Below are 24860 nucleotides of genomic sequence, written 5' to 3'. Positions count from 1 at the left end.
AGACCAGTCCTAGCCTAGTCAGGTCCAATAACCCCGACCGTCTAGTCGGTCTAATTTCCACCATTAGACTAGACTTGACTTCCGACCTGACTAGCTGGTCCAGTCCAGTCTTCAGCCGACCATTCGGAACCCTGGTATGTAGTTTGTTTCTTCTTACATTGTTATTAGAACTCTTTATCCTCCAAACAGATTGAAGTTGAAACAGTTCGCTTAAAATATAAAACAGCTATTCCCTCTCACTGATAGCTTTTGAAAGCGTTGCGATATATGTTTATCAATTTATTGAACTTGTAATATAAGGGATCCAATATGTAACCACCTATCTTAAAATCATTACTGTTCAAAGAACTTTCCCTACGGTGAAATAAGAGATAGATATTCTCTGTCTCCATCTTCCAAAGTACTTACTGATAGACCTTCAGGGTGGTATCACAATTATATATGTAAATAATGAAATATTGATTGAGTTTTCATACTTTTGGCAAGGTGAGACGGTTCCCTGTCGTGAGCCGAATCCCTGTACATCATGTTAGTGCTGCATGTTCAACCGGAAGCGACAATTCAATAATTCGACAATTGTTATTCCATGTCGGAACCTTAATTGAAATACACAGGTACCTACAGGAACAACCTAGGCATGATGCTGGGTGGTATTGTGTGATAATAAAGAAACAAAAGTATAATTACTTGTATTTTAACAGCCATAAGTTCATTGCTACAATACTGCTGGGTGGTAATATTGCTATTATTGGTGTGGACAAAATTAACCGAAGTTACTGATTCGCCCATTAAAACCGATGGAAGTCATAATTTCACTCAACCCTCTGCTCCCACAAAATACACCGGAGAAACTAACGCAACCAACATGGACCAAAGGCAAACCATCCCGACCCATCATCTTCTTTCATCCCCGGATGAAAGGCAACAATCTGACATCACCAAAGCGTTCACGCCCCCCACCACACCTTCCTCTCCTAATCCGCCAACTCTTTGGATCAAGGGTTTGAATGAGGACACCTTGGTCGACTTTTTCAAAGAGCAAAATATCAACTTGCACGCGGATTACGCCTGGATAGCCTTCACCTCTTTCATGTGGAAATTTATAGAGAAGGAAGCACAATCTAAGGTCCTCCGAACCCTAACAGAGAGGTTTCGAAATGGGGACTTGGTTATCGGTTTTGAGATTTCAACTGCGGCTGCCTGCCGCGAAGCGTTTCAAATCTTGTTGCGGTCCAAGGCTTTTGGAGGCTGCGACATACAGTGTCGTGATAACTGAATAACGGTTGGCCTCAATTTGACTAGCTTTGCAAGCTTGATACTAACATGAGCACGGGACAGTATATGAATGTTGTTTTGTCAACAGTACTGGGGAGCTGGAGCCCCATAACAATCACCGAACCTGACTAGCCTTGCTGTTATATCCTGGACAGTACCTTCATCTATCTCAATACCGTTTTTTATTTTTCTCCTTATCTCTTTGTGCATCCTCGCATCAAATGTGCCATCTGTGCTCTTTAATTATGGACCTCTTCCGCGACGTTGTTTGAACCATATTGACCCTTTTGGAACCATCTACCCTGTCTCATGCGATAGTTCTCACAATCCCCTTTCACGTATTCAGTTTATCTTATAATTCCATACGGCTATCGCCTGGCCCCATAAATTCATAACCCCCAATTTCATTAGTTATATATATATTGACTCATACTGTCAACCTAATACGGTAGTAAGACATGTCATTTTGGTACGGCAGTTCAATTGCTCATTGATCGCGGGTTCTACCACCATTTCACGATCCAGAAAATCTGGCTGTGATGGCGCTAAGATGGTGGGAGACGCGCATCGGTGCTCGTTAATTCCTATGGACAAAACGCGCAGTTTTATACAAGTATCTAATATGAGTTAAGGTCAATTATAGAGAATGAAAAATACCGAAGGTGAAGATAAGGAAAGCGTCATTTGTTGAGGATGTAAAGAACAAAATAAATTTCAATTGTCGAACCACCTAGTGATAGACAAACTGTTCCACCGGAATACCACCAGGGCCCAGTCGGTGGCGCAAGAAGGTATGGGTCAGTGAACGACGAGGTAAAGAGCTTACTATATATTTAGAGAAACACTTTACGTCTACATGTAAGGCAAATGCAGAATTCACCATTCATATTCCATTATTTGACTTTGGAGTTTTCCAATGCCAAGAGATAGATCTACTATAGGCAGGGTTCACAGTGTGAAATTTCTTTCTCTCGAAATGTTGTGTGGCAGATTGAAGTTCTGCTTTCCCTTTCTACCTCGGATCCTTCAATCCCATTACCATCATGCCTATCAGGAGGACTCTGTTCATGAACCAATTTTTATCATTTACTCATTCTTGGTTTTGCCCTCTACAGCAGGAACAAGATATTGATTGCACTTATACTGAGTAATTGTTACCTTTGTCTCATGGTATTTCACTTGCTCTGCTGAATGAACATTCTTAGAGGCATTGGCTATCTTCCTACAAATAATGAATCGTGCTGGAATATCCACAAGCATTTTATTGACAAATCTCGTTCACCCGCAGTGGACCAGCAGTGAGATAGTGCGGAAAAACTATTGTGTCCGTTGAATTCAAATTTCAAACATTGCGATACATTTCAATTACATGTGACAGACCATTTATCCCCTCACGATCAGTATTGGTAGTATTCTATCGCTAGTAGTTCAGTGTAGCCAACAATAACATTTTCCCGAGTTGGATTCTGCATTACTCGTTAGTAACAGAACCAGGCGTGGAGGAATCCTACGAAAGTTTCTTACAACCGAGATTCGTATCAACACTCGCATGCGTGATTAAAGCAGTATCAGACGCGCATGTCCATACCCTGCGGCATGGGACAAGGGAGTTCTCCCCGTCTTGTCTCGTAACCTGACATTCACCCGGGGATCATCTAGCAACAACCTGACCGCATTAGGGCGATTATGCGGACAGGCGATAGAAACCGTCGCGCTCTGATTCTCGCCTCGCGCATGCCGATCCATGCCGCACTCGAGGTGGACAAACAGAATACTGACATCCAACGATATGACGGCGTCGTTCAATATAGCGCCGCCAGCAACCAACCTTGTCAACCCGCCGGTTATAAACAAACGCAGCCCGAATCCGTTCTCGCCAGTGGTGACGAGGTCGAGTGCACGCTTACCCATCTGCTCGTCGCGGAGGTCGCAAGCGAGCTAACTCACAGCTATATTGAGCATACTTGCCAAGCGTCAGTTAATACATAGGAGAGCATTTGGGTTGTGAGGATTTGTTGTATGACCATTAGGATGATTATCTCGTTGGGCAGATTGAGAAAGCGCATGTTTGCCTATCAGATTTATTAACTTCTGAGACCCGTGATTTGTGTCCTGTATGGTGTTGAAGTGGTGAACGAATTCCTGTGTAGATCGGGAATGGGGCTGGAGGTACGAGATGTCTTTGAACATGGCGTTGTACGGAATAATGGTGGTAGGCGGTCGTTCTCACGCAATCTACTTGCCGACAAGTACTGCGTTAGCATGTTTCATTCCCATACCAAGATATTGAGTAGAGAGATTATAATCAGTATCAACAAGATGTAACCAGTGTAGGTATAAATATAATACCAGTTTAAGGCAAAGGTGCCCTTAGAGTAACAATAATAAAGTTACGCAGCTCAGTACCCACTGTTCTCTATGTTGGTATCGTACCTTATTATTCTTTAAATTGCTCCGTGCGCAGTATCTTGGACCTAAAACCGGTACAGAAGATGCACCTGTCCAACCTGTCAATAATGTAACCGATGGGAATGAATAGTGGTACAGGTAAATTGGGCAACCCGGTATTAATGAGTTGTCGTGAGTTGTGAGTCGGTAGACGCCAGCTTTGGCACGACGAGAGGAGGGTGCAGAACACGATAGGGATTGAAACAGAGAATAGATGTAACAGCGTGGTACAGACAGAATTGGACCTGTGCGAGTTATACCGTCAATATGTCTGGATATCCGGTCGATTTGTTCGTTCCGGGAGAGCCAACCTGACAGGAGTAGCTAAAATAGTCCAATCAGTACATTCCATCGCAGCGAAAGAACTGTGGAAAGTACAAATCAAAGGCAATTGGTAGAGTTGCGGGAACTTGGTTTCCGTAATCCGGCGAGGGAGCGCTAAGGATAAGGGGAATACCTAACATGCTATAAGAGAAAAAACCACTATTACGGTAGCGGTGTTGCTAGAGCTGAACAGCCTATTGGTGTGTTTGGGTGAGAGGTTGGGGAGCGTTCGTGTAACAAGCAACTCGCTGCTCGAGGGAAGGTCTTAAATGCCAAGCGTGGATTAGATCCCTATTTTGCTATTCTTCGCTGAATTAGGGTATAGCACCGTAGTGGGGTGGTGCGGAAACTGATAACTCCGATGATTGGGAACCATGCGGTCAAAACCTAACTACTCCAATAGTAACTGGTAGCGTATTGTACAAACTGTCTTTTTGAACTTTGCGAATTCAATACAACAACACACAACAGCTACTCATGATATAAATAAAATGATGAACGCTAACCTTCCAAATTAATGTTAGTCTCCATGTGGTCGTTTACTAGTTAGTTTTCTTTTATGTTTTCATTCCCACATCCATCCTGAATTAATTTTCAAGGCTTGTAGACAAATTGAGAGCTGCGAATGGTAGAATTATCTTACGAAGTCACATGTTGGCTGCTGCTCTCTTGGAATTTCTCAAATTAAAACTGTTTTCTGAACGATTCACATTTCATGTATCCTGATTGACTAACAATTCTGAAAAAAATGTGAAAATTAATTCACATCAGGCAATACTGCACAAAGGCCCGCCATATGATTGTATGAGTACTGTATGATAAACTCTTGAATAATAGATACAGGCTATGTGGAGATGGAAATGAGTCTCACCAGGTTTTCAAAATCTTGAATAGTGTGTTCAGAGGTTGATCATGTTTTTGTTAGGTTTCTTGAGTGTTTTTAAAAGACTTTATTGATACAGGGTTTGGCTATAGCGATCGGGTGGAGTGTTGGGAAAGAAAGCTCCCTCCTTCATTGTTGTAACTAAGCAACTAACACACTACAACAAATATGAGATTTTACTGGAGTGATTGACTATAACTCAAACATAAGCGAATCCGGACTACCTTACGAACCCGGAACTGGGAACTACAAGGACTGTGGTATCCCCAATGTTCGTGGGCAATGGTTTGATTTCACTTGCATTGCTCTCTCTTTGCTCACTCCTCTTTACGAACACGCACAGACCAGCTGAGTTTACGGGTTCATTTACGGACCCCCAATCGTGCCTCGAGTACTAGTATAAACTCTCCCAAAAGTACCGTGCTTACGCGGTGGTACACAGTCTACAATTTGGAGAGCTCGGAGGACAATGTTTGCAGTAAGGTTGTGAAATGGACCAATTACTGAAATGAAAACCATTATTGCGATAAATGACGTTAGTATACAGGATAGATTAGTAAGGCTAATTATGTTCAGACATTATAATATGAACGCGTTTTTGTTAGAACTTACACATGGGCTTTTTTTTGCCGAGATGAGAAAAAGACATTTGAAATCTGGCAAACAAGAAAAAAAAAGTTTCCGGTAAATCACATTTTAGTTTTCCTCCAAGTTTGACATACTACTACATCATGAAAAAGATATTTAAAAATATTTTAATTACATAGAAGATATCAGAAGGAAATAGCAATTCTTGTGATGTAACAATGAAACTGTAAATACAGCTCTATGGGATATCTGTAGGCTTTTTATATTTAGAACCATGTGGTTGACTATGTTTTCATAGTTGACTGACAGTTCTTGTACTAGATTACCCTTTGGGACTTCCCTGCCTTTTCTAGTCATTAGCGAGCCTTGTATTCCTAGTATTTACTTGCCTTCATAGAGGTTCTATTTAGTAAACTATATACTATTAGTATTTCTTATAACCTACAGAAAAGCTTACTTATTTTAAGTATTATACATGCATAGTCTAGAGTCCTACCTTCATGTTTAAAGAGAAAAATAAAATTTATTTGTTATTAAAACTTGACTTGTATTGATAATATTATTTGAGTATAGCAATAATACCCCAAGACTCACTCAAGAACATTGTACTACATCTATAAATCATGGTTGTTTCTTTAGATAATGTATTGTTACAATAATTTGTAATATTTAGGCTTGAGGGTTTTTATTCTTAGTCGTGTTTTATGATGTTCTTTGTGTAACTAACTTTTATAAAAAAGAAGATACAGCAACTTTAATTCAAAATACTACAAGAGGGAGTTGTCCAATTGAGATGGGATCATATGCTATGGATGCTCAAGAAGTACAAGATATTTGTAGTCTAAAAAATGCATTTTCATATATTATACTATTTTTGATTTAGCAGATGCAATTCACACTGTATAAGGCTCATGAATACTTTTTTGGGCTCAGGAATATATACTCTACATGTCTACAAAGCTTACTATGCAAAAGGAAATGTTCCTTGGTGTTGAGTGCCCATGTGTAGGTTATTAAAAAAGCGCGTTTATAATATTACAATACAGAAAGGTACAATTTTAGTTTCTTCTTTTTATTTGCCACATTACCATTATTAAGAATTCCTATTTAGGTTAGCCATCTTACCTTAAAGATAGGTAACTGAGATTATTTGAACTTTGCCCAACCATATTAGATCCATTCCAGCAGAATAAAATTCAAATCATGCATTGCTGTGAACTTGTTTCATTACCAGCATTGATACCTTTTATTTGAAGATGCTATTTCAACACTAAACTACAACAATTTATATCCATAATCAAATGTGAGTACACAGACAAGGAAAGCTACTTCCATTGATATTGCTGAAACCCTGACCGCTAACTCTGAGATAGATTCTAGTTACTCAGATTGGTCATGCAGAGCCATACCTGCTTTTTCTGATCTTCATTATAGTATTTGTGCTACGATAATTGAGAATAATGATATTGTCCTTGCAGACGCTTACAGGCTTATAGATCTTATCAATGAGTTAATGCAGGAGGCACAGAAGGCGATGGAGGAAATCACCAACGATGATGTAATTTAGAATTTTGCGACTGCATCTTCTGCCCTAAGGTGTAGCATTTCAGGTGTATTGAAGAGGAGAAATCATCTGTTTTGTAAGGGGTTTGATAGGTTCATGTATTGCAATCAAGCAGCTGACTATGGATATGCAGCAGATCACCTAGGAGGTAAATGCATAAAAGAAAATGAACTATTAATAGAGTATGGCTACATGGACAATGTAGCAAGATAGGAAGTAGGTTCATGCTATTACCAGAACAGGTACAACCAAACTGACGACGACAAATGTAGTCATTCCTGATAATTCTTCTAATAAATATCTAGATTTAGAATACCCCGATACCGACTACGTGGAAACGAATCAACGCTATCTTGTCCTGAGTTTAGTTAACGGAGCGGGTGTTGGGTCGTACCTAACAGAGCATTTATGTTGTTAGGACTTTGCTCGCTGGCAATTATTATGATCATCTCATTGGGAAGATCAAGAAAGCACATTTTTGCGTATCACATTTATTTGCTTCGCACACTTGGGATTTGTGTTGTGTACGGCGTTAAACGCGTGATTGAATACCTTGGTGGATACGGAATGGGGCTGGATGCACGATATGACTCTGTACCGACTATTGCTGATTTAGCGTTTGTCATACGCGAAGCGGGATGATCTGAAGCGAGGTTTTAATCCTTTAGAAAACATAAAGCCTGTGTAGGTACAAACGTAGGACCAGTTACAGACAAACATGTCCTTAGAGTAACGATGATACCGTTATACAGCTCTGCACTTACTGTTCTGTATGTTGGTATCATACCTTATCCTCCCTTCACCGACACCATGCACAGAATCGTGTACCCAGAATGGGTACGGAAGATACACAACTCCAACCTAGCCATAGCGAAACTAATATCAATCAATAGCGGTAGAGCTAGATTGTTTCACGGAGGGTTAATGAGGTTTCATGAGTTGCAAGCGGTCGGGAGTCGGTTTTGACCTGGCGACTGGATGGTGAGTATTGTGATGCACATTGAAATGGAGAATAGATTTAAAAGCGCTGTACCGAGCGAATTTCATCAGCAAGGGTTTCACGGTAATACTGTGTCAATATCCGTTCGATTTGTTTGTTCTGTGGCAACTAACCTATCAGAGGTAGCTCAAATAGTCTAATGAGTAAACGCAATCTTAGTTAAAATCACAAATCTCTGGCAGCAGCCGAGTTGGGGGGAATTTCTTTATGGAATCCACAGCGTGAGAGTGAAGAACAAGGTGAATACATAACATGATATAGTAGAAAATAAACCACTATCGCAGCCAGCAGTGTTTCAAGAGCTAAACAGCAGTAGATTGTGTTTGGGTTAGGGGTTTGGCTGGATTCCTGGAACAATTCAATATAATTATTTATCCTTGTATCGCCGACCCGGCATCAACAAGAAACTACCTGTTCGAGTTAAGGTCTCCATTTCACGACAAGTCTTGATTATATCCCGATTTTTTTATTCTCTGTTTGTTTACGGTTTCGTCTAGGTTGACGACTAATCTGGTTACTCTGAGAAACAGGAACTAGAAGGTAAAAACGGAACTTCCCAAATGGTCATCGGTGGATTATTTTACAAACTCCCTTGGATGTTATGAATTGGATAAAACACTGCACAACTGCTACAGATAGCAGTATTAAAAAGATGAACGCTAGAACTCCAAACTAAGTTACTCTCCATATGCTCTTTTAGTGTTTTATTTTACTTTTTTCATTTCATTGTTAAATTAAAGAGAGGTGTCCATAATGCAAAACAATTTGCTATGAAAGGTTACGATTTCTCCACCAGCAGGTGACTTGGTACCTATAAATATATTCTTTATTTTAATTAAAGACGAGGTAGGAGTGCAGATTGGCGAGTAAAAAATAGCAACGAGCGAGAGAGAGAGAATCGTGGAGTCCATAACTTTCTAAGTTACCGGCTTGTCCTATATAAGCTAGTGTATGGGGTTTTCGGCCACTATTAGTTTTGGGCCAGCATGACAACTACCAAATACCACCAAACCTGTGATTATCAAGTAACAACACCACAATGACAAGATGACAACACGTGAACAAATGATCACTCTAGCCTTAAATGCAATCGAGAATGGCAGTTCAGAAAGAAAGGCAGCAAAAGACTATGGTATTTCACGCACAATCCTACAGAGTCGCTGTGCCGGAGGAATCTCATCACAGATTGGACACCATCACCAACAGCGCCTCTCTCCCGATCAAGAAAAAGCTCTGTGTAGCTGAATTTGGGCACAGGAGGAATGTGGTTATGCCCCTTCGCATGGTCGGACTAGAGTGATGGCAAGTCTGATGCTATCGGTTTCTGGTTATACGGAACCATTAGGGAAAAAATGGGTTTCAACCTTTCGACACTGTAATCCTCAAATTGCGAGTATTATCGGAAAGCCAGGCGAGACAGCACAAATTCAAGGAACACAGCTACAGCAAATCCAAGACTTCTACGAGCGATTTGACACTCTGTGAGCATGCCATAATACACAACAGGCTGATATATGGAACATGGATGAGCATGGTATTGCTCTGGGTGTTTGCAGTAATAGGATGGTACTCGGAAGACGCGGAAAGCGAAAAACATATATTCAGTCACCGGAAAACAGGGAATGGGTATCTGTTTTGGAAGCAATTAGTGTTTTAGGTCATTTTATTCGTCCACTTGTGCTGTTCAAGGGCAAGGAAGTTCAAACTTAATGGTTTACTGCAGAGAATATACCTGATTGGCTCATAACCACAACATCAAAAGGCTGGACCTCAAATTCAATTGGTTTGCGCTGCTTAAAGGAGGTTTGTTTACTGGAAACGAAAAGAGTCAAACCTGATGGAAAAGTTGTGCATAGAATTTTAATTCTAGATGGGCACGGCAGTCATGCTACTGTTGAATTCAGGTGGATCTGTCGAGAAAACCACATCGATATACTCTACCTACCTCCCCATTCGAGCCATGTTTTACAACCCCTTGATCTTGGTACCTTTTCGCCGTTAAAGTCACAATACCACCGTGAAATTGGAGATCTAGCTCATTTGGATAATGCTGCTACCCTTAAAAAGCGTCGATTCATTCAAGCCTACCAAAAAGCACGGAAGAAACATTTACGTCACGCAACCTCCGGTCTGGATGGTCCGCCGCTGGCATCTTTCCTTGGAATCCAAGCAAAACTCTAAATTTGTACCAAGTTCATCAAATTACACCCTTTCAGTCCCGAGACTCACTAGACTCTTATCCTACAAGCCTACAAGTACCTTCAACACCCAAGCAAAAACAAGTTACCGATGACAACCCCCTTCTCCGAACTCCTAAACACCCCCGGGAAATTCATGAGTCAATCAAAAGACTTGGACGATTGTCTCGCGATCAAAGAACAGTTCTCCAGAAGGCAGGAAACGCTCTTGGTGAACTTACCGGTGAACATGCTAAGATATTAGCCGCCAACCGACGCTTACAGCACCAGATAGCAGAGTTTGAGAGTAAGAAAGAAGAAGAAGGTAACCTTAAATCCTAATATGGTGTTTGCGGATTTAGATGCTATCAAACGGTCACTTGATGAGGCGGAGGAGGCAAGAGTGACGATAGAAGTTGAGAAGGCAAGAATTGCGGCAAAAAAGGCACAAGCAAAGGCAAAGGAACCATCAGCTGCACAGGAGGCATTAAGAACTTGAAAGCGCTTTCAACAGGTACAGATGGAGCAATGTATGTTTGAATGGACACTGTAGATTGAAATTTATTTTGTCTTTTATCGGGGCGCCAACGTGGCCGAAAACTACGGGTGGTCGAAAACCCCATACACTAGCTTATAAGAAAAAGCTCGTACCTGCCCATGGAATCTTCTTCATCCATACAGGTTACTAGCGATTACAACAATCGCAATACACATAGCGTCTCTTCCGTGTTTCCCAATCAAGCTAGTGCGACATGTTCACCTCTCAGTACCCGGTAAACCCTAATCCCATACACTTAACCGTTTCACCCTCCTTACTGCTGAAACCTACTGTTACGGATGAAATTTGATTTTGCTTTCTTATATTATTTTTAGCTAGTTTCGCAAATCTTTAGCTTAGCTTCACAATTATTTTAGTTAGCTCTTTACTCAAAATGGGGAATCATATATTGTTTGTATTTACTGGGAGCTGAATAGGTCGTGTTCTCAATGGGAGAGGGTTTGCTAGGCTTGGCGGACAGGGGGTGGAAGTTTAGTCTATATAGCCGCGGTTTTCTTCTCCTATTTTATTTTTTTCTTCACCACCACCACCACCACCACCGCCACCGCATTTCAACGGAGGAACGGAGGAACACGGAAAGTGGGGAAACGGTTTTGAATTTGTGTCTTGTAGCGAGATAGTTGGACAACCAGGACAGGTTGGATTTTTTTCTCTGGGGTTTTCTTTTTTTGAGGTTTGTCTTGTGCGAAGAGGTTGATTAGCCAGCTTGGAGATTGAAGGTGATTGCAATTGCAAGGCATTTTCTTACGGTTTGAAAGTTTCATCAGTGATAGTTGGTGACTAGCAGGTTCTCATCCTGTGAAGTACACATACCATTCCGCACAATTTTTGTTTTTCACTACCAACCTACCCGCTAGACCTCTAGGCCAAACACTCCCCTTGCACCTCACACTCCCCTCAAAACAGCTCATGCACCTCTTACTAGGTTACTGAGTCCACCATCGAGTAATCATCTCCGTAACCGGTTTCAATCAGGTCCTTTGGTGGTTTGCAAGATCCCGTGGCCCGCGGTCTATCACACCCTGTCGACAGGTCGGTCACTGTCTAATACAACAACATGCATATGTCAGAGCCAAGAGCGCAATTATTCTGGTACAGGTGCTAGACATACAACGCGGCCACAATACCATTTCTCACCCAACCGAAGGATAATGCAATACCTAGTTAGAGCAATGCCCACAGGCCGGCAGTAATTGATAGCGATGACCTCCGTCGCAATCGGGAGGCTGTAAACCTAATTCCTTTCCCTCCGTTGACTATTGATTACTTTCAACCTCGATATAACACAGTTATTACCTCTACCCCATCGTTCCTTTTACTAGCACTAGGAAAATACCTATTTCTATCCGCATGACATATGGTATATTACATTTTCCGACACCAACACAAAGATACCATAGTCGGTTCCAGTCTCCGGATACTCGGTAAATTCTGATTGTTGCCATCATACAACGATCGGTATGGGTGGGATCGTTGTCATTATGAAATACATCATGGCTTTACAATCGCTGCTCCATTAGTGCTACAGAAGAACGAATTCTTGGCTCTGGACCTATCGCTAACATTGTTACCAGTTTCTTACGGCGATACCTTCTTGGTGAAATACAGCCATAGATGCGCTTTCCATTCAATAGAGAATCCTCGATAATTTCATGAAACCTGGAACCGAGAAAGAACTCCAGACTCTAAGTTATATGCAAATGGTACTACGAAGGAGCGTTAACGTACGAAAAGGAAAGTCTAACTCGCGCCACGCGATCTCCACAAGCCGAAGAAATCGATTAATGCTTATTATTTATTCCGCCATAGCGGTGGACACAGTGTTAGTAACGATTTGGGCCGTAATGACAAAGAGAAAAAGGTTCCCGATGAGGTTACTAAGGGGTGGACTGTGTCTTCAGAGGATGAGAATCAAGTAGGTTGAACTATATTCACAGTCTGCCGGTACTGAAGTGGCAAATGTGTAACAAATAAATATACGCAGCTCGGTAAAGACGTAGCCTAAGCCACACGGTCGTTGTACGTGAGGGACACGGCTCAGTATAAAACCTCCAATGTCTCAGAAACCGCCCGATCCTCTTTCTCCATGAAGCCACTGATTGCTCCACCAGAGGACATTCACGAGTCTCACTCAGAAGATGAGTATGTCGAATTGGGATCAGGGGCCGAGGAGGGAGGCAAAGAGGAGGAGTCAATGAAATAGTTTGAGTAGCCCACTGTTCCCCCTTATGAGATCGCGACACGGGGGGGTAAACCAGCTATTGCTATACACGGTACTCACGATGAGGGCCTCCACGATGTTGGCGTCTCTAGCGCCTCCGCTGGTGCTGCACCGGCTGCTCCTGCCATCGTCGGGGCAAAGCCAAACGAGGAACCAACTAATATAATGTGCGCTAGTCCTTGGAGTGTTGGGGAAATAGATGAGAAGTGGTGCTGGTGGAAAGTTTCTCCAAAAACAGAGGCGGCTAGTAGGTGGAGAAAACGCCATAATTATGGATTTTCTCCCGTGCTGTGATATGGATGTGGGATAATATTTCCCTGCCCAGCCCTTATTGGGTTCAACACCTTCTTTGGCACCCGGTTCCCACCTCCGGCATCCGGCCGTTTTATAAAGGATTATAAAAAATTAAAAAATAAATCATTCCTTTTATTGAATATTTGTCACCTGGGTTTCTTTGTCCTCTCTCCCAGTATGTTATTTCGACTTTGTGGCCCAAATATGTTGAAGATCACGAAACTTCCAATGTTTGGAGTATGAGGCGAAGGTTGTTTAGCGATGGTTTGGAAATGCAATAGTGGAACAAGCTAAAAGAAAGAGTCAACGTGTGAGTAAGGGTAGGTAAGCAAGGGTATGTAAGAACTAGCGGTTTGTGCAAGGACAAGTGTTTGGAGGTTTAAGAAGTTAGTACTAGGATAGCGGAAGTAACAGGTTACGCTCCAGAGGTTTAGAAGAGAATCAGGCGTCGCAATATAAGAGTTAGGAAACCGGAGAAGAAGCACGAAGGTATCAGGACTGTCTGGAACAGCTATAGCTTAGGGGAGATGTTTCGGGGGATGTTCGAAGGGCTCCAGTGAAATGAACGGTGTGGCATCATTACGAAAAGGTTGTATGGAATTTTGCGAGTTTGATGGACGAGGAAGATGTTGTCGGGGGGACAGCTTGTGTATATATAGTACACCTCCGGCAGCATAGAAAGAACAAGAATTGCAGACACAATCTACCTATCATAGCCTTATGATTTGAAAATACCCGCCGTTATACCAATCACATGCTGCTGTTTTCCTTTTCTCATATGAAGTCTACACTCTTAATATTTATCCGTTCCCACTCGGTGTATTGAAATTTCTGGCGGGTCATATCTTGCATCTGCTACCGACTGGGCCCTTGAATTCAATCCCAATTTACCCAAAAACGTTCTATGAGGCTACTGCGGAATGGACATACACGAGCATTCGACGTGTCATTATCTCCTTGTGAACACCTTTCCGTATTGATTGGAGGGGCGCCTAAAAACGGGAAAAATAAAAATATACTGAATGAAGCTGGTTTTTCGCTTGATACTTTAGATTATATTTTCCATTCATTGACTGTATTGGCACTTTGGACAGGTTGTGTGAGTCGTATGATATATGCATGTTAGACCAGAGAGCATAAGATATACTACAATAATGTCAGATCTTATACGAAACGTCAGAGACTTTTCCAGCTCGTAGGTATTTGAACTATACGTATTATACGACTACATACATGTAGCAATACGGCAACCGTATCTGGCTTGGTGAATATATTACCCCAGCTTGTTGCATCCGCCCCTGCGCAGTAGAGTATCCTATAATCCCTCTCTGACAGGTCATACGCTTCCCGGTTGTAAGGTAATTCCAACATAATTTTCCCACATTGTTTGACTCTCCTCCATAGCCTTTTAACTATGTTCTCTTTTCTCTCATCTTAATTCGGCTCTGTTGCCTTTTTTCTTTCCATGCTATTTATTCCTAGTTGCGGTGGTGTGAACTTTGTTCAACCAAGAGAGTCCCTCGGGCTACAATTCCTCGGGGACGACGAATCAATTTGGTTTTTTTCTGATTCCTTGATACCTATTTATTTTCTCATTGTTCCTTGTTTGACCATCATTCCTGATGGATAACCCGCATATCGCATATTGGGATGTCAGTGTGGGACGATTGTGCAAAGGAGAGGAAGGACGAAAATGACGGAGAATGACGGGGATGAAAACGCCAGAAAAATACAGCCTGAAGTAGCATGAGTGGGTTCTCATCCGAGTTATTCAAATGTTGGGAGGTATCTCTATTCCAGACTGACAAGGTCAGATAATATCGTGAAAGCGGCGTCAGGTAGGTATGGGCGGCTGAGTACCACCAGGAAAGGTTGTGCTTGTACCGATCATGGTCCCACCAGTTTGGGTTCACAGATCTAGGAACAATAACTCCAGAAACAAGTTACATCCCGCAAATAAAGAAGTGCATTTATATAAAGTATAAGCTTACGTGTATTATAATTGCAAAGCGTGGAATTGTGAGCTCATTTCGTGAACTGACCTGAGTGTAGAATGATCAAAAAGCCTCATGAGATGGTCCACTCAATGGGCGGATAGCTCACCAGCAAACCGTACCAACGAGGTATATAATTGCTTGAATCAGTATCACAGAAGCAGTACGTAATTCAGAGAGTACTGCGCGTACAGTTAAAGTGAGGTAGAGCAACAGTCAGATTGGGAACATGAAACATGACGTTGAGACAAATGAGGTAACTAGGAGACAAGTAACGTAATACTGATCAGGTTCACCAATTATAATACTGTATCACCTTAGTACTCGGGAGAAACCAACGTTGATCCGCAGCGCTGTCACCCAGTTAACAAGCTTCCAACAAAACTAGTAAAATGGAAGACCCACAGTTGTTCAATAATCGAGACAGTGGACAGCACAGCTCGCAAAGGCCTCAGCCTGTAACAATATTTGAAACCCACGGCGCCATGCAGCCTGGGTCGAGAGTGCGATTCTCACCACCATATCGCCATTGGGTAATATTTGTATGTTGGTTGAGATGACCTCAGATTGTCCTTGCTCAGCGATAAAGCTAGCCAGATGAGCGACAAAACTTGGCCAAGAGCGAATCTCGGGGAGGGCGATGTTTTGATCGTCAAAAAAAGTAAGGAAGTCGGCCAGTGTCGAGCCTGTAATACGTAGGGTTAACGGACGAGATGAGGAATCGGTAATTGGGGTTGTGGAGGAGGTGGTAGCATCAGGTTGCTGCAGTTCACCGTGAGGTGAAAGGCGATCAGACTGAGTAGTGAGGCCTTGGTCCATGTTCGTTGCTTTTATTTCTCTGGTGTATTTTGTGTAAGCCGAATCTCAAGGCAATGTGTTCTGCAGCTATTGGTGGATGAGAGACCAATATCCGGTAACTGTGCTGTTGATGAGACAAGATTGGCATAAGGCTCTGGGCATCCAGGCCAATAATATTAACAACTTTATAACCGAGTAGCTTCACCAAACATACAGCGGTTAAATTCCGACTAATAACAGCTTTGTTGTCAGTTATTTCTATCAAGCAATACCTTACTAAAATAATTGTAAAATCTTCCCGTGATTTCCATCTCACAGGACGCAAGGTAGCCTTCCTGGTACAATGAACAAAACTCTCGTAGGAAAAAATTGATAGGTGGAGGGAGACTGAAATGATTGGGCTAGGAAAGTTCGGAACGAAACCAAACATCAAGAACTGAATAGGCACAGAAGGGTCTTTACAATCGCCAGCCAGCAGGTTCTACACAGGTCTCCAAATGGTCCGCGGCAGACTGGACTGTACCACTACTCCGGTCGTAAGTGAAGTTTAGTTTAATGGTGGAGATTAGGCCAACTTGTATGGTCCAGGTTATGGGACTGACCAGGCTAGGTCTGGTCTGACCATTAATTAAATAGGTGATGTTCGAGGGAGAGTTAATGTTTTTCCTTGTATTTTCTACGTTGTCGGAGGTGTCCTATATATACAAATATCTTCTCGTACAGCGAACCATTCTTGTGCTTGCAAGCTCACACCATCTGTCTCTGTTGTCATGAATCCACAGTGTATCCAACCGCTACCTCAAAGTTCTTCGGAAACCTTCTCCTTGTAGCATCAGACAATTCCAAAACACTCTTGTTACTTCCAAACGTTTCGCAGTAACCTAGTGCTACACAAACTGTAGCACCATTCAAGTAGACTGAACACTAACGCCCTAGTGCTCTCCAGCTCCTTGCTCATCCAGCATCACTCCGACAATCCTGTAACAACTAACTCCTGCCCCAAACATCTAGCGTTCCTTCACCTAGCTTCCTAAAGCACACTAACCCTGGTTCAAACATCTTTCCAACCAAACTAATGCATTACCATTTCACACCGGGTTACAGACCAGGTAACCCAGACCGGAAAAGACTTCGTGAATTTTAACAACCATGACAGTCATGAAATGCGATATTCACGGCCCATTGACACAATTAGCATCCTATTTCGCCTCTTACTATTTGTATCACAGTTTATTACGCTCAAATAAAGCTTTTCTTGATTCAACCTATTGTTTCTGTTGGTTATGCTACTAAGTCTCAGCAGTCAGAATCCAAATAGATTCACGAGTATCAATATTATCCGGAGCATTATGTGAGTGGTAGTAATAACTTTACAACATGTGATAAAGAGCAGTTTAGGACCGATCCAGAATCAGACCAGACAATCCGACTTAGTCTATCCAGTCACCATGTTGATTAAGACTGGCAAGGCTGATCTTGCCTCCTGGACCTCACTGGTCGGACTATTCGGGGCCATTTGTATTTTGATACTTCATTGTAGAGCTAGTTGGAATGATCAGGACCACAATGATTCATGAGGCCATGATGATTCGCTACATGTTCCCAGATTCACCAGAATGCTTTAGTATCAACTAGTGCATTGAGATCATTATGTACTGTCCCGTCTGAAAGTTGTTATGCTCCTGGATTGCAACCATACTATGCCTCATCACCATAACAGCTACCTCCACCATGATGCTACCACATATGCTCACAGTCAGAGAAGACTTGAATAAGGAAACCTTTACCCTGTATAAATATACAAATATGCAATATAATAAAGTTTTTAAGTCTTTAGGTGTGCCCATATCTACTGCTCATTATGTGATCATAAGAGCAAAGTCTAGTAGTGGTAACACTCATTACGTAAAATGAGGTAGAAGATGAACTATGATTAGAGTGGTAAATGGAATGAGAGTTGAGTCATCTATCGATGCCAAAACTCGTTTAGCATTAGACGACATTACGGCAAAAGTGAATATTCGTCTATGATTCACCAATTTTGATATGTTTATTCCGGAACCGGGTTTTAAGCTTCTGATACCCCAAAAAAAAAAAAAAGCTTCTCTGGAGAAAAAAACAAAAGAAGAACACAAGGGATTTTGCAAGGAGAAGGAACAATTGGAAGATAGCATAGAATTAGGTTGTTTTTATGAATAAAGCTACAATTATGTACGATATCCTAACTGGCAAAAAGGTAAGAGTTTGACCTGCGGAAAAATTGGAAGAAAAAAGCTGGACCCAGAGCCTGAAGTCTGTGAGGACTAGTATTGGTGTCAATACTGCAATCATGAAGTGTGGCAGGATAGAGTTGATTCTTGTGAGGAGGAGGGGAGAGGAAGATAGGACCAGAAAGGGAGAGACAAACCTGGTCAGTTCCGACCAATATGCAACTGAAATCCACCAGCCATACCTCATCCCTTTTAAACAAGGTCTGGATAGGCCTTTTGTCAATATCTACTTAGCTGCAGACAATTTCTCTTGGTATGGTAGAGAGGAAAATCGATAATTGGAGGCTGACTGTGGTTACAAAAAAGCTACCTTGGCCACACAAGTAACCAGATCTCAACGCCATTGTGAATACCTGAGCACTAGTTAAAAGATTCCCTAAGAAGCAATTGTTTCAACTAGAGAGAAGGCCTCACAGTACTGCTGAATTGCTTGAGGAGGAAAGGAGGAGTGGTGATTAATTCCTCCAGAGATTTTGGAGAGATTAATAAATAGAATACCTGAGAGAATGTTCACTGTACAGGATGCAAATGGAGACCATACAAAATGGTAATAATTTGTTGCTATCTTCTACTAGCTATACTATTATCTTTTCCTTCATCTAAGTATCAACCTTTCCATTGAATTTAGAGTAATTGGATGTCATTGTAGGACGGTTACTGGGCAGGAATGGGAAGAGTCTCCAGACATGACTGTACACCCTCAGAATTTGAGAGTTTTACCTCTTATTTAGGCTGGTAGATAATCATGTCTCCCACATTATTAGCAAGCCCTGAATGGTCATGTTGTATTTGAAGCATACCCAGTGAACTGCAAACATTCAAGTTTCCTCTAAATCTCAGATGATGTTTCGCTCCCGCTGTTCCTCCGTTGTAAATGGCGTTCAATCCCAAAATGCATTTTGAATTGATAGAGGTGTTTGGCTCACTCTCAATTGAAAATATAATTTACAAATCAGGTTTTAGACAACCTGTTTTTGGAAATTCCAAACCAGTCCAAGGCAATTTATATTAACATGGTAATTAGATTAGATTAATGATAATTATCACTCATTATTAACATCAATGAATATCTGCTCTCATAGTATCTGATTCTGAATTGTAATTAAGTCGTTAAGATTTAACTCCTGAGCCTTGAGGACTACTTTAGTATTGGCATATTCAAAGAGGCAAATGGCATAATTTGGCTTGTAAGGTGGTGAGTGCCATGATAGTTGGCAACACAATTTTCTCAATTTGAATAGTTTCTGATATCAGTGGTATATCATCATTCATAATTGAAGAAAGATACTCATTGGATTAGGAGAAGATATTGTGTATTTTCAAAATGTAAGAAAAAGATTTTGAAAAGAGTTTATAGTAGATACAAAACCATATTATAAATTAATTATATACAGAATAGAGGGTTACAAATTATAAATTCTATATATTTACAGGTGTTTGACAGAATACTTTTACAAAATGTATTTGGAAAATATGAATCTAGAGGTATTTGGCAAACAGTTATTTGCAATACAGATTTGGTATAACAAGTCTGGTCCTGCCTTCAAGCCAGACCAGTCGGACCATTCGGAACCCCGAATATTGAATTAAGACTAGAGGGACAAGAGAACAAAGCAAGAGGTGGAAGACAGTCGCAGACTAACAACTCAACAAAACAAGTAGGAAAAAGATACAGCTTTTAACCTGCAATATGTGTGAAATATGAAATGCAGCTAGAAAAACCTTTCCTCCACACAATATACGATAGTAGTAGTGTGGTAACAGAAGTGCATCAGGCGGTATTACAAAAACACTAGTATGAAACAGGAAGGAAGGCAGAGGGATAAAAGTGAAACAACAATGAATTAATGGCTTAGGCTATACGTTTCAACACATATCTCTATTTTGTTTTTCTCTGTCGCCTGTTTTCTGATAGGCAGGCCTTAGACAACTCGAGTCCGTCCACGCCGCTGGTTTCGGGGCCCTAGAGAAGTGGATGCTGCTCATACCACTACTGGTAATTTCACACCTATTACCAAGAGTAGGAAGATTAATTACGCTGGTTAGCTTTACACTTGGGAAGCATTCTTCTCATAGGGGTAGAGTGGTTGTGTGTGAGGATTAGAGGGATACAATAGACGAGTTTGGAGAACCTGCCTATTTGTCACATTGACATGTATCGTTGCGGAGACGGCAGTGGTCGGGTATTGTAAGAGAAAAGAAAAAACCGGCTAGAGATGTTGAGTGCGAGAGAATTGTGGAAAGGGTGTAAATTGAGTGTAGCAGAAAGGAAACGGTCAAAGATAAGTGTAGGAAGTTCTGAGCGAGAAAGAAGAAACGCAGCTATCCGGAGCGGACAGTCCGACGGTGGTTGTGAATGGGCGGGGCCGTCCAGTCGAGTTTTTCAGCACCAGGTAAAGCCGGGCCGGGTCGGATTTTGCAGCGTTTTGGTTTATGGGGGAATATTTATTAGTTTTACTTGCTGTGTCGTGGTGTAGTTGTATGATACATAGCTTGAAACCTTTTTTTGAGCTGGTTAAAAAACCCACATCGAGTGAGCAAAGGCGAGCCAAGCCATATCTGTGATACATACCAACCTTTTAAACGTCTCACATTACCGGTGCCACCAGTGTTTGCCGCTCCCGGCGCCGCTATCACTGCTCCCCACCTACCCTCCCACCACTAGCGACCCAAATCAAACCATCATCCCACATACGCAAGTTCATCCTTCACGTCTCAATAATACGATTAACAAAACTACGGGTAATAGTTGAATTTTATCATACATGCATTTATCTCCACCACTACTACGTTCAGCCGGATAAACTCGACTTCATTCCCATCCTCTCTCCCCACTTCCGTTGTATCCGCCGCGAACACGCCCCACTAACCGTTACCTGCAAAGCACCCATCTCGAACTTTGGACCTTCAGGAGAGTAAGGGGAGTATGACCGCAATGATAGCGACCATAGGAGCAACAAATGGTGGAGGAAGTGTTGATAGCGTGGGTAATGGATCGGGCGTTCAATGGAGTTCTCTATAGGGTCTGGCAAGTTCAGCTCTGGGCAGCAATGTGCTAGTCGCTACGTTTGATCCTCCCCCAATGCAACCGCACGAATCGGCGGCTATTTGGCGGAGGAAATTTGTAACGGATAGAATGACGGCACCGGGTAATGGAGGAAGGAGGAGCCATAGTTCGGGAGGCTGGCTGGGGGGAATTGCAATCACAGTGGCTGACTATTTAGGAGTTTCTGGTGGCAGTGGTGGTGGTGATGCACCTTCTCGTTCCGCTCAGGGGTCCGTCCTCGGCGAGCCTGGGTGACAGAATAGCACCAGGGGTCGAAAGAACTCTTACAAAAGATCTACTTCCCCGGACCCCAGAGCCAACCCCGCGCCCGAGAGCGAAAGGGACGCATTGGCCTACGTCAATCATGTCAAACCCACCTATGCAGGCGAGGGCCTAGTGATTATGTATAACATTCACGCCAGCGCCCTACGCCATGAGAACGGAATGTGGCCAAAGACAACCTTCCACGGCATAAAATCATCCTGCTACCGGTTGAAGACTGCGGTGTTAAAGGGAAACCCGTGGACCTGATGAACCTAGACCTCACTCGCGACCAGCAAGAAAACCTACCACCCCCTCAGGGAAATCCCACACAGGCAGAGGAGGTCATTGCTGAAGAGTGCGGTTACCGACACGAATCCTACGTAGTGATAGGCGACATTGGCCAAGTCGAGATAGCCCGCCTCGCTTACCGAAAACTCTCACACTTTCCATCCCGTTGGCGAATAGAGAGCGTGTTTACTAATTAGACCACCGGCTTCGGCACCCCACCATCCGATGACGAAGCTGGAGTATTTAGAGGAATGACTCCCGGTGTTGGTGCCTTCGGAGGCTCTAGAGGTGATTCGGGTGTGGTACTACACGCAGAAGACCCATTACAAAAACGCTCATGGAGCTTGCCCTGAGGACTGGTGCGGGTTTGGAAAATATCGGTGCGGTGATTGAGCGGTTTATGAGGAAGTGGACTGCCAAGGCACATGATTTCGTGACGCGAGATTTGATTGAGCTGACGCGGAGGCTGGGATTTGAAATTGAGGATGATGATGAAAGTTGTAGTGGGAGTAGAAATGCTGGAGGTAGTGGTGGGGGTGGGGAGAGGGCTGCGGGGGATTGGAGGATGGGCAGTTCTCCTGGCTGTGGTGGCGGGAGGGTTGTCAGAGAGAGGATGCCTAGATGTCGGAGGGAGCGGTGTGTTGGAGTGAAGAACGTGGATAAGCTACCATAAGAATTAAGTTTTGGTCTTGCTTTCTTACTACAGTGGGTTTAACGAAATCTGGTTACTAATATGGGGAACGGATTGCATGTCTCCACTCCGGCACCTCTGGTACTGATTTCCTTTGTAGGATTCGGGTATCCATCAGGATTTATGGTGGTATTTTTCATCTTTTTCTCCTTGGTTTTTTCCTGTTGGCGTATCAGGAGTCTTTGCTTTTTCCCTTCACGCTACCTTACTCAGGCCTCCGGTTCCACTCAGGCTTCCCAAAGCCCTTTCTTTTGTCCAATGCCGATGTTAATACGAAAAACATAGTATCAAGTATCATTAATTACGACCCGGCCAGAGTTGCTTCCTCTTCATACAGCCGGATTCATTTTGATACCAGGATGTGGATCATGCCCTACGCGTTTAAAGTCCTCAGATTTGAAGTCATCAATATCATCCACTTGCCTATTGATCTTGGCAGTAGGGAGCTCCCTAGGCGCCCTCTCCAACTGCACCTTCAATGTATCCTCACGATCGGCATAACCATTTTCATCCCCCATAGTGTCTCTAAACTCCCCAGGCTCCAGGCCACACACATGCGCAATCATTATAGTGAGGAGCCTGGACGAAGCGATATTAAACGGGACACCAAGCCCCATATCACAGCTCCTCTGATACAACACGCAACACAACGCCCCCTCACCTTTACCATCCTTGTACAAGACATAGAATTGGCAAACATGTGACACTGCGGCAACGCCATCTTCGCCAGATCTGTCGGATTCCATGCGCACATGATGATGCGGTCGGAGGTGATGTTTCTGAGCTTGTGTATGACGTCGGCGAGCTGATCCACACACTGGACGGGGTAGCCCATGTGGCAGTCGACGTACTTTGCGCCAATGTGCCGCAACTGAAATCCGTAGACGGGGCCCAGGTCTCTCTGTGCGCGCTCCGTCAGCCCAATGCAGTCCAGGTAAGCGCGCGACCCGTCACCCTCCAAGATCTTCGCGCCCACGGCCGAGACCGGGACGTTGTTGGTCGAGCCCGAAATGAACCAGAAGAGCTCGTAAAGGATGACTTTCTGGAATACGTGCTTTGTACTCAGGACAGGGGTGTGTGGTTTCTCAGGTTGAGGCGGGGCTGTGGGGGTTGCGAAGAGGGAGGTTGTGCCGGCTCCTGTTCTATTTATTTGGTGGGGTTTTGTCAGGTTGTGTTTTTTCTTTTTTTCGTCAGTGAGTTTAGAAGGGGTATTGTACTGCGCTTGTCTGGTCGTTGCTCGCCGTTGGTTAGCATGTTACGGACCAGGTCCAGGTAATGGTATTCTGGGTGGGTGAAGTTTTCCCGCTGAGTGGAGGAAGTAGACATTTTTTCAATTTGTGTGGGATGAACCTGGGGGCATTAGGGATGGTGGGGGTGGAAGGGGGAAAGGTTGGGGACAATTGTGCTTGGGAGGAGGCAGGTTCCTGTTCCTATTTACCGAGGTACCACACTAAATCACGTGGATAAACAAACGTATGAGGCCTGGATATCCAGGATATTAGACATGCCTTTCCAGGGTTCATGCTTTTTTAGCATTGGGTTGGAACAGCTTCCGGCAAGCGAGAATGAAAGGGTAATGTTGGGTGAGCAAATTGCAAAGTCCCTGTGAGATGGGTAGGTATTCTCCTTTTAGAACCTTTTCCTCCGAGATGGGGGAAACAGATTTGAAGTGTCACAACCAAAGTGGGTTTTTTTTCTTCAGGATGATATCATAAAGGAGATTTCGGTTCTCCCTCAACTTCACAGGTACTTAGAACCACTTGTGAACAAGCCTGGGGTTGCTGTTAATTCTGAGGGGGGGTGTCGTGAACTACGCGTACCATTGTTAAATGTAACTTTGGCACCTGGAGCGGCAACAAGGAGATGCCAAGCAGGCATAAGGCTCTTGCACTACAACGATAGCAGAATTGGCGTCAACTCGAGAGACCCGATGGCTAGAGTGCAATTCACAAGCAGCAGGCACAAGGAGTGAAGCCAGGATCTATCTTCTGCAGGTGCTATGAACCTGGCATAGAGTTAGGAACCCACGGAACCAAATAGTCATGAATACCGGTATAGCGGCAAAGGATGTACTCCCAGAGGTGGGGCAGGTACTGAGTAGTGCCGCCGGTGGTGGCTTCGTGCCTCTCAATGTTTGGGTAGAGACTGATCCCGTGGCATTGTGCAGTTAGCAAAA

General features: G+C 43.1%; 1 protein-coding gene across 1 annotated transcript; it reads right to left on the bottom strand.

The window, feature by feature from the left end:
* Positions 1-23013: 23013 nt before the first annotated feature.
* On the bottom strand, positions 23014-24010 carry GSTUM_00006019001 (uncharacterized protein; the record flags this gene model as incomplete). The annotated part of the gene is made up of 3 exons (XM_002838150.1): positions 23014-23463; positions 23499-23821; positions 23902-24010. 3 exons carry the CDS (start codon positions 24008-24010, stop codon positions 23014-23016), a joined length of 882 nt encoding a protein of 293 aa, XP_002838196.1.
* Between the last annotated feature and the right edge of the window lie 850 nt (positions 24011-24860).

Source organism: Tuber melanosporum (assembly GCF_000151645.1).
Source record: "Tuber melanosporum whole genome shotgun sequence assembly, scaffold_23, strain Mel28".
NCBI lineage: Eukaryota > Fungi > Ascomycota > Pezizomycetes > Pezizales > Tuberaceae > Tuber > Tuber melanosporum.
Note: the sequence above shows the minus strand (reverse complement) of the source record. Positions and strands in the feature narration are given on the sequence as shown.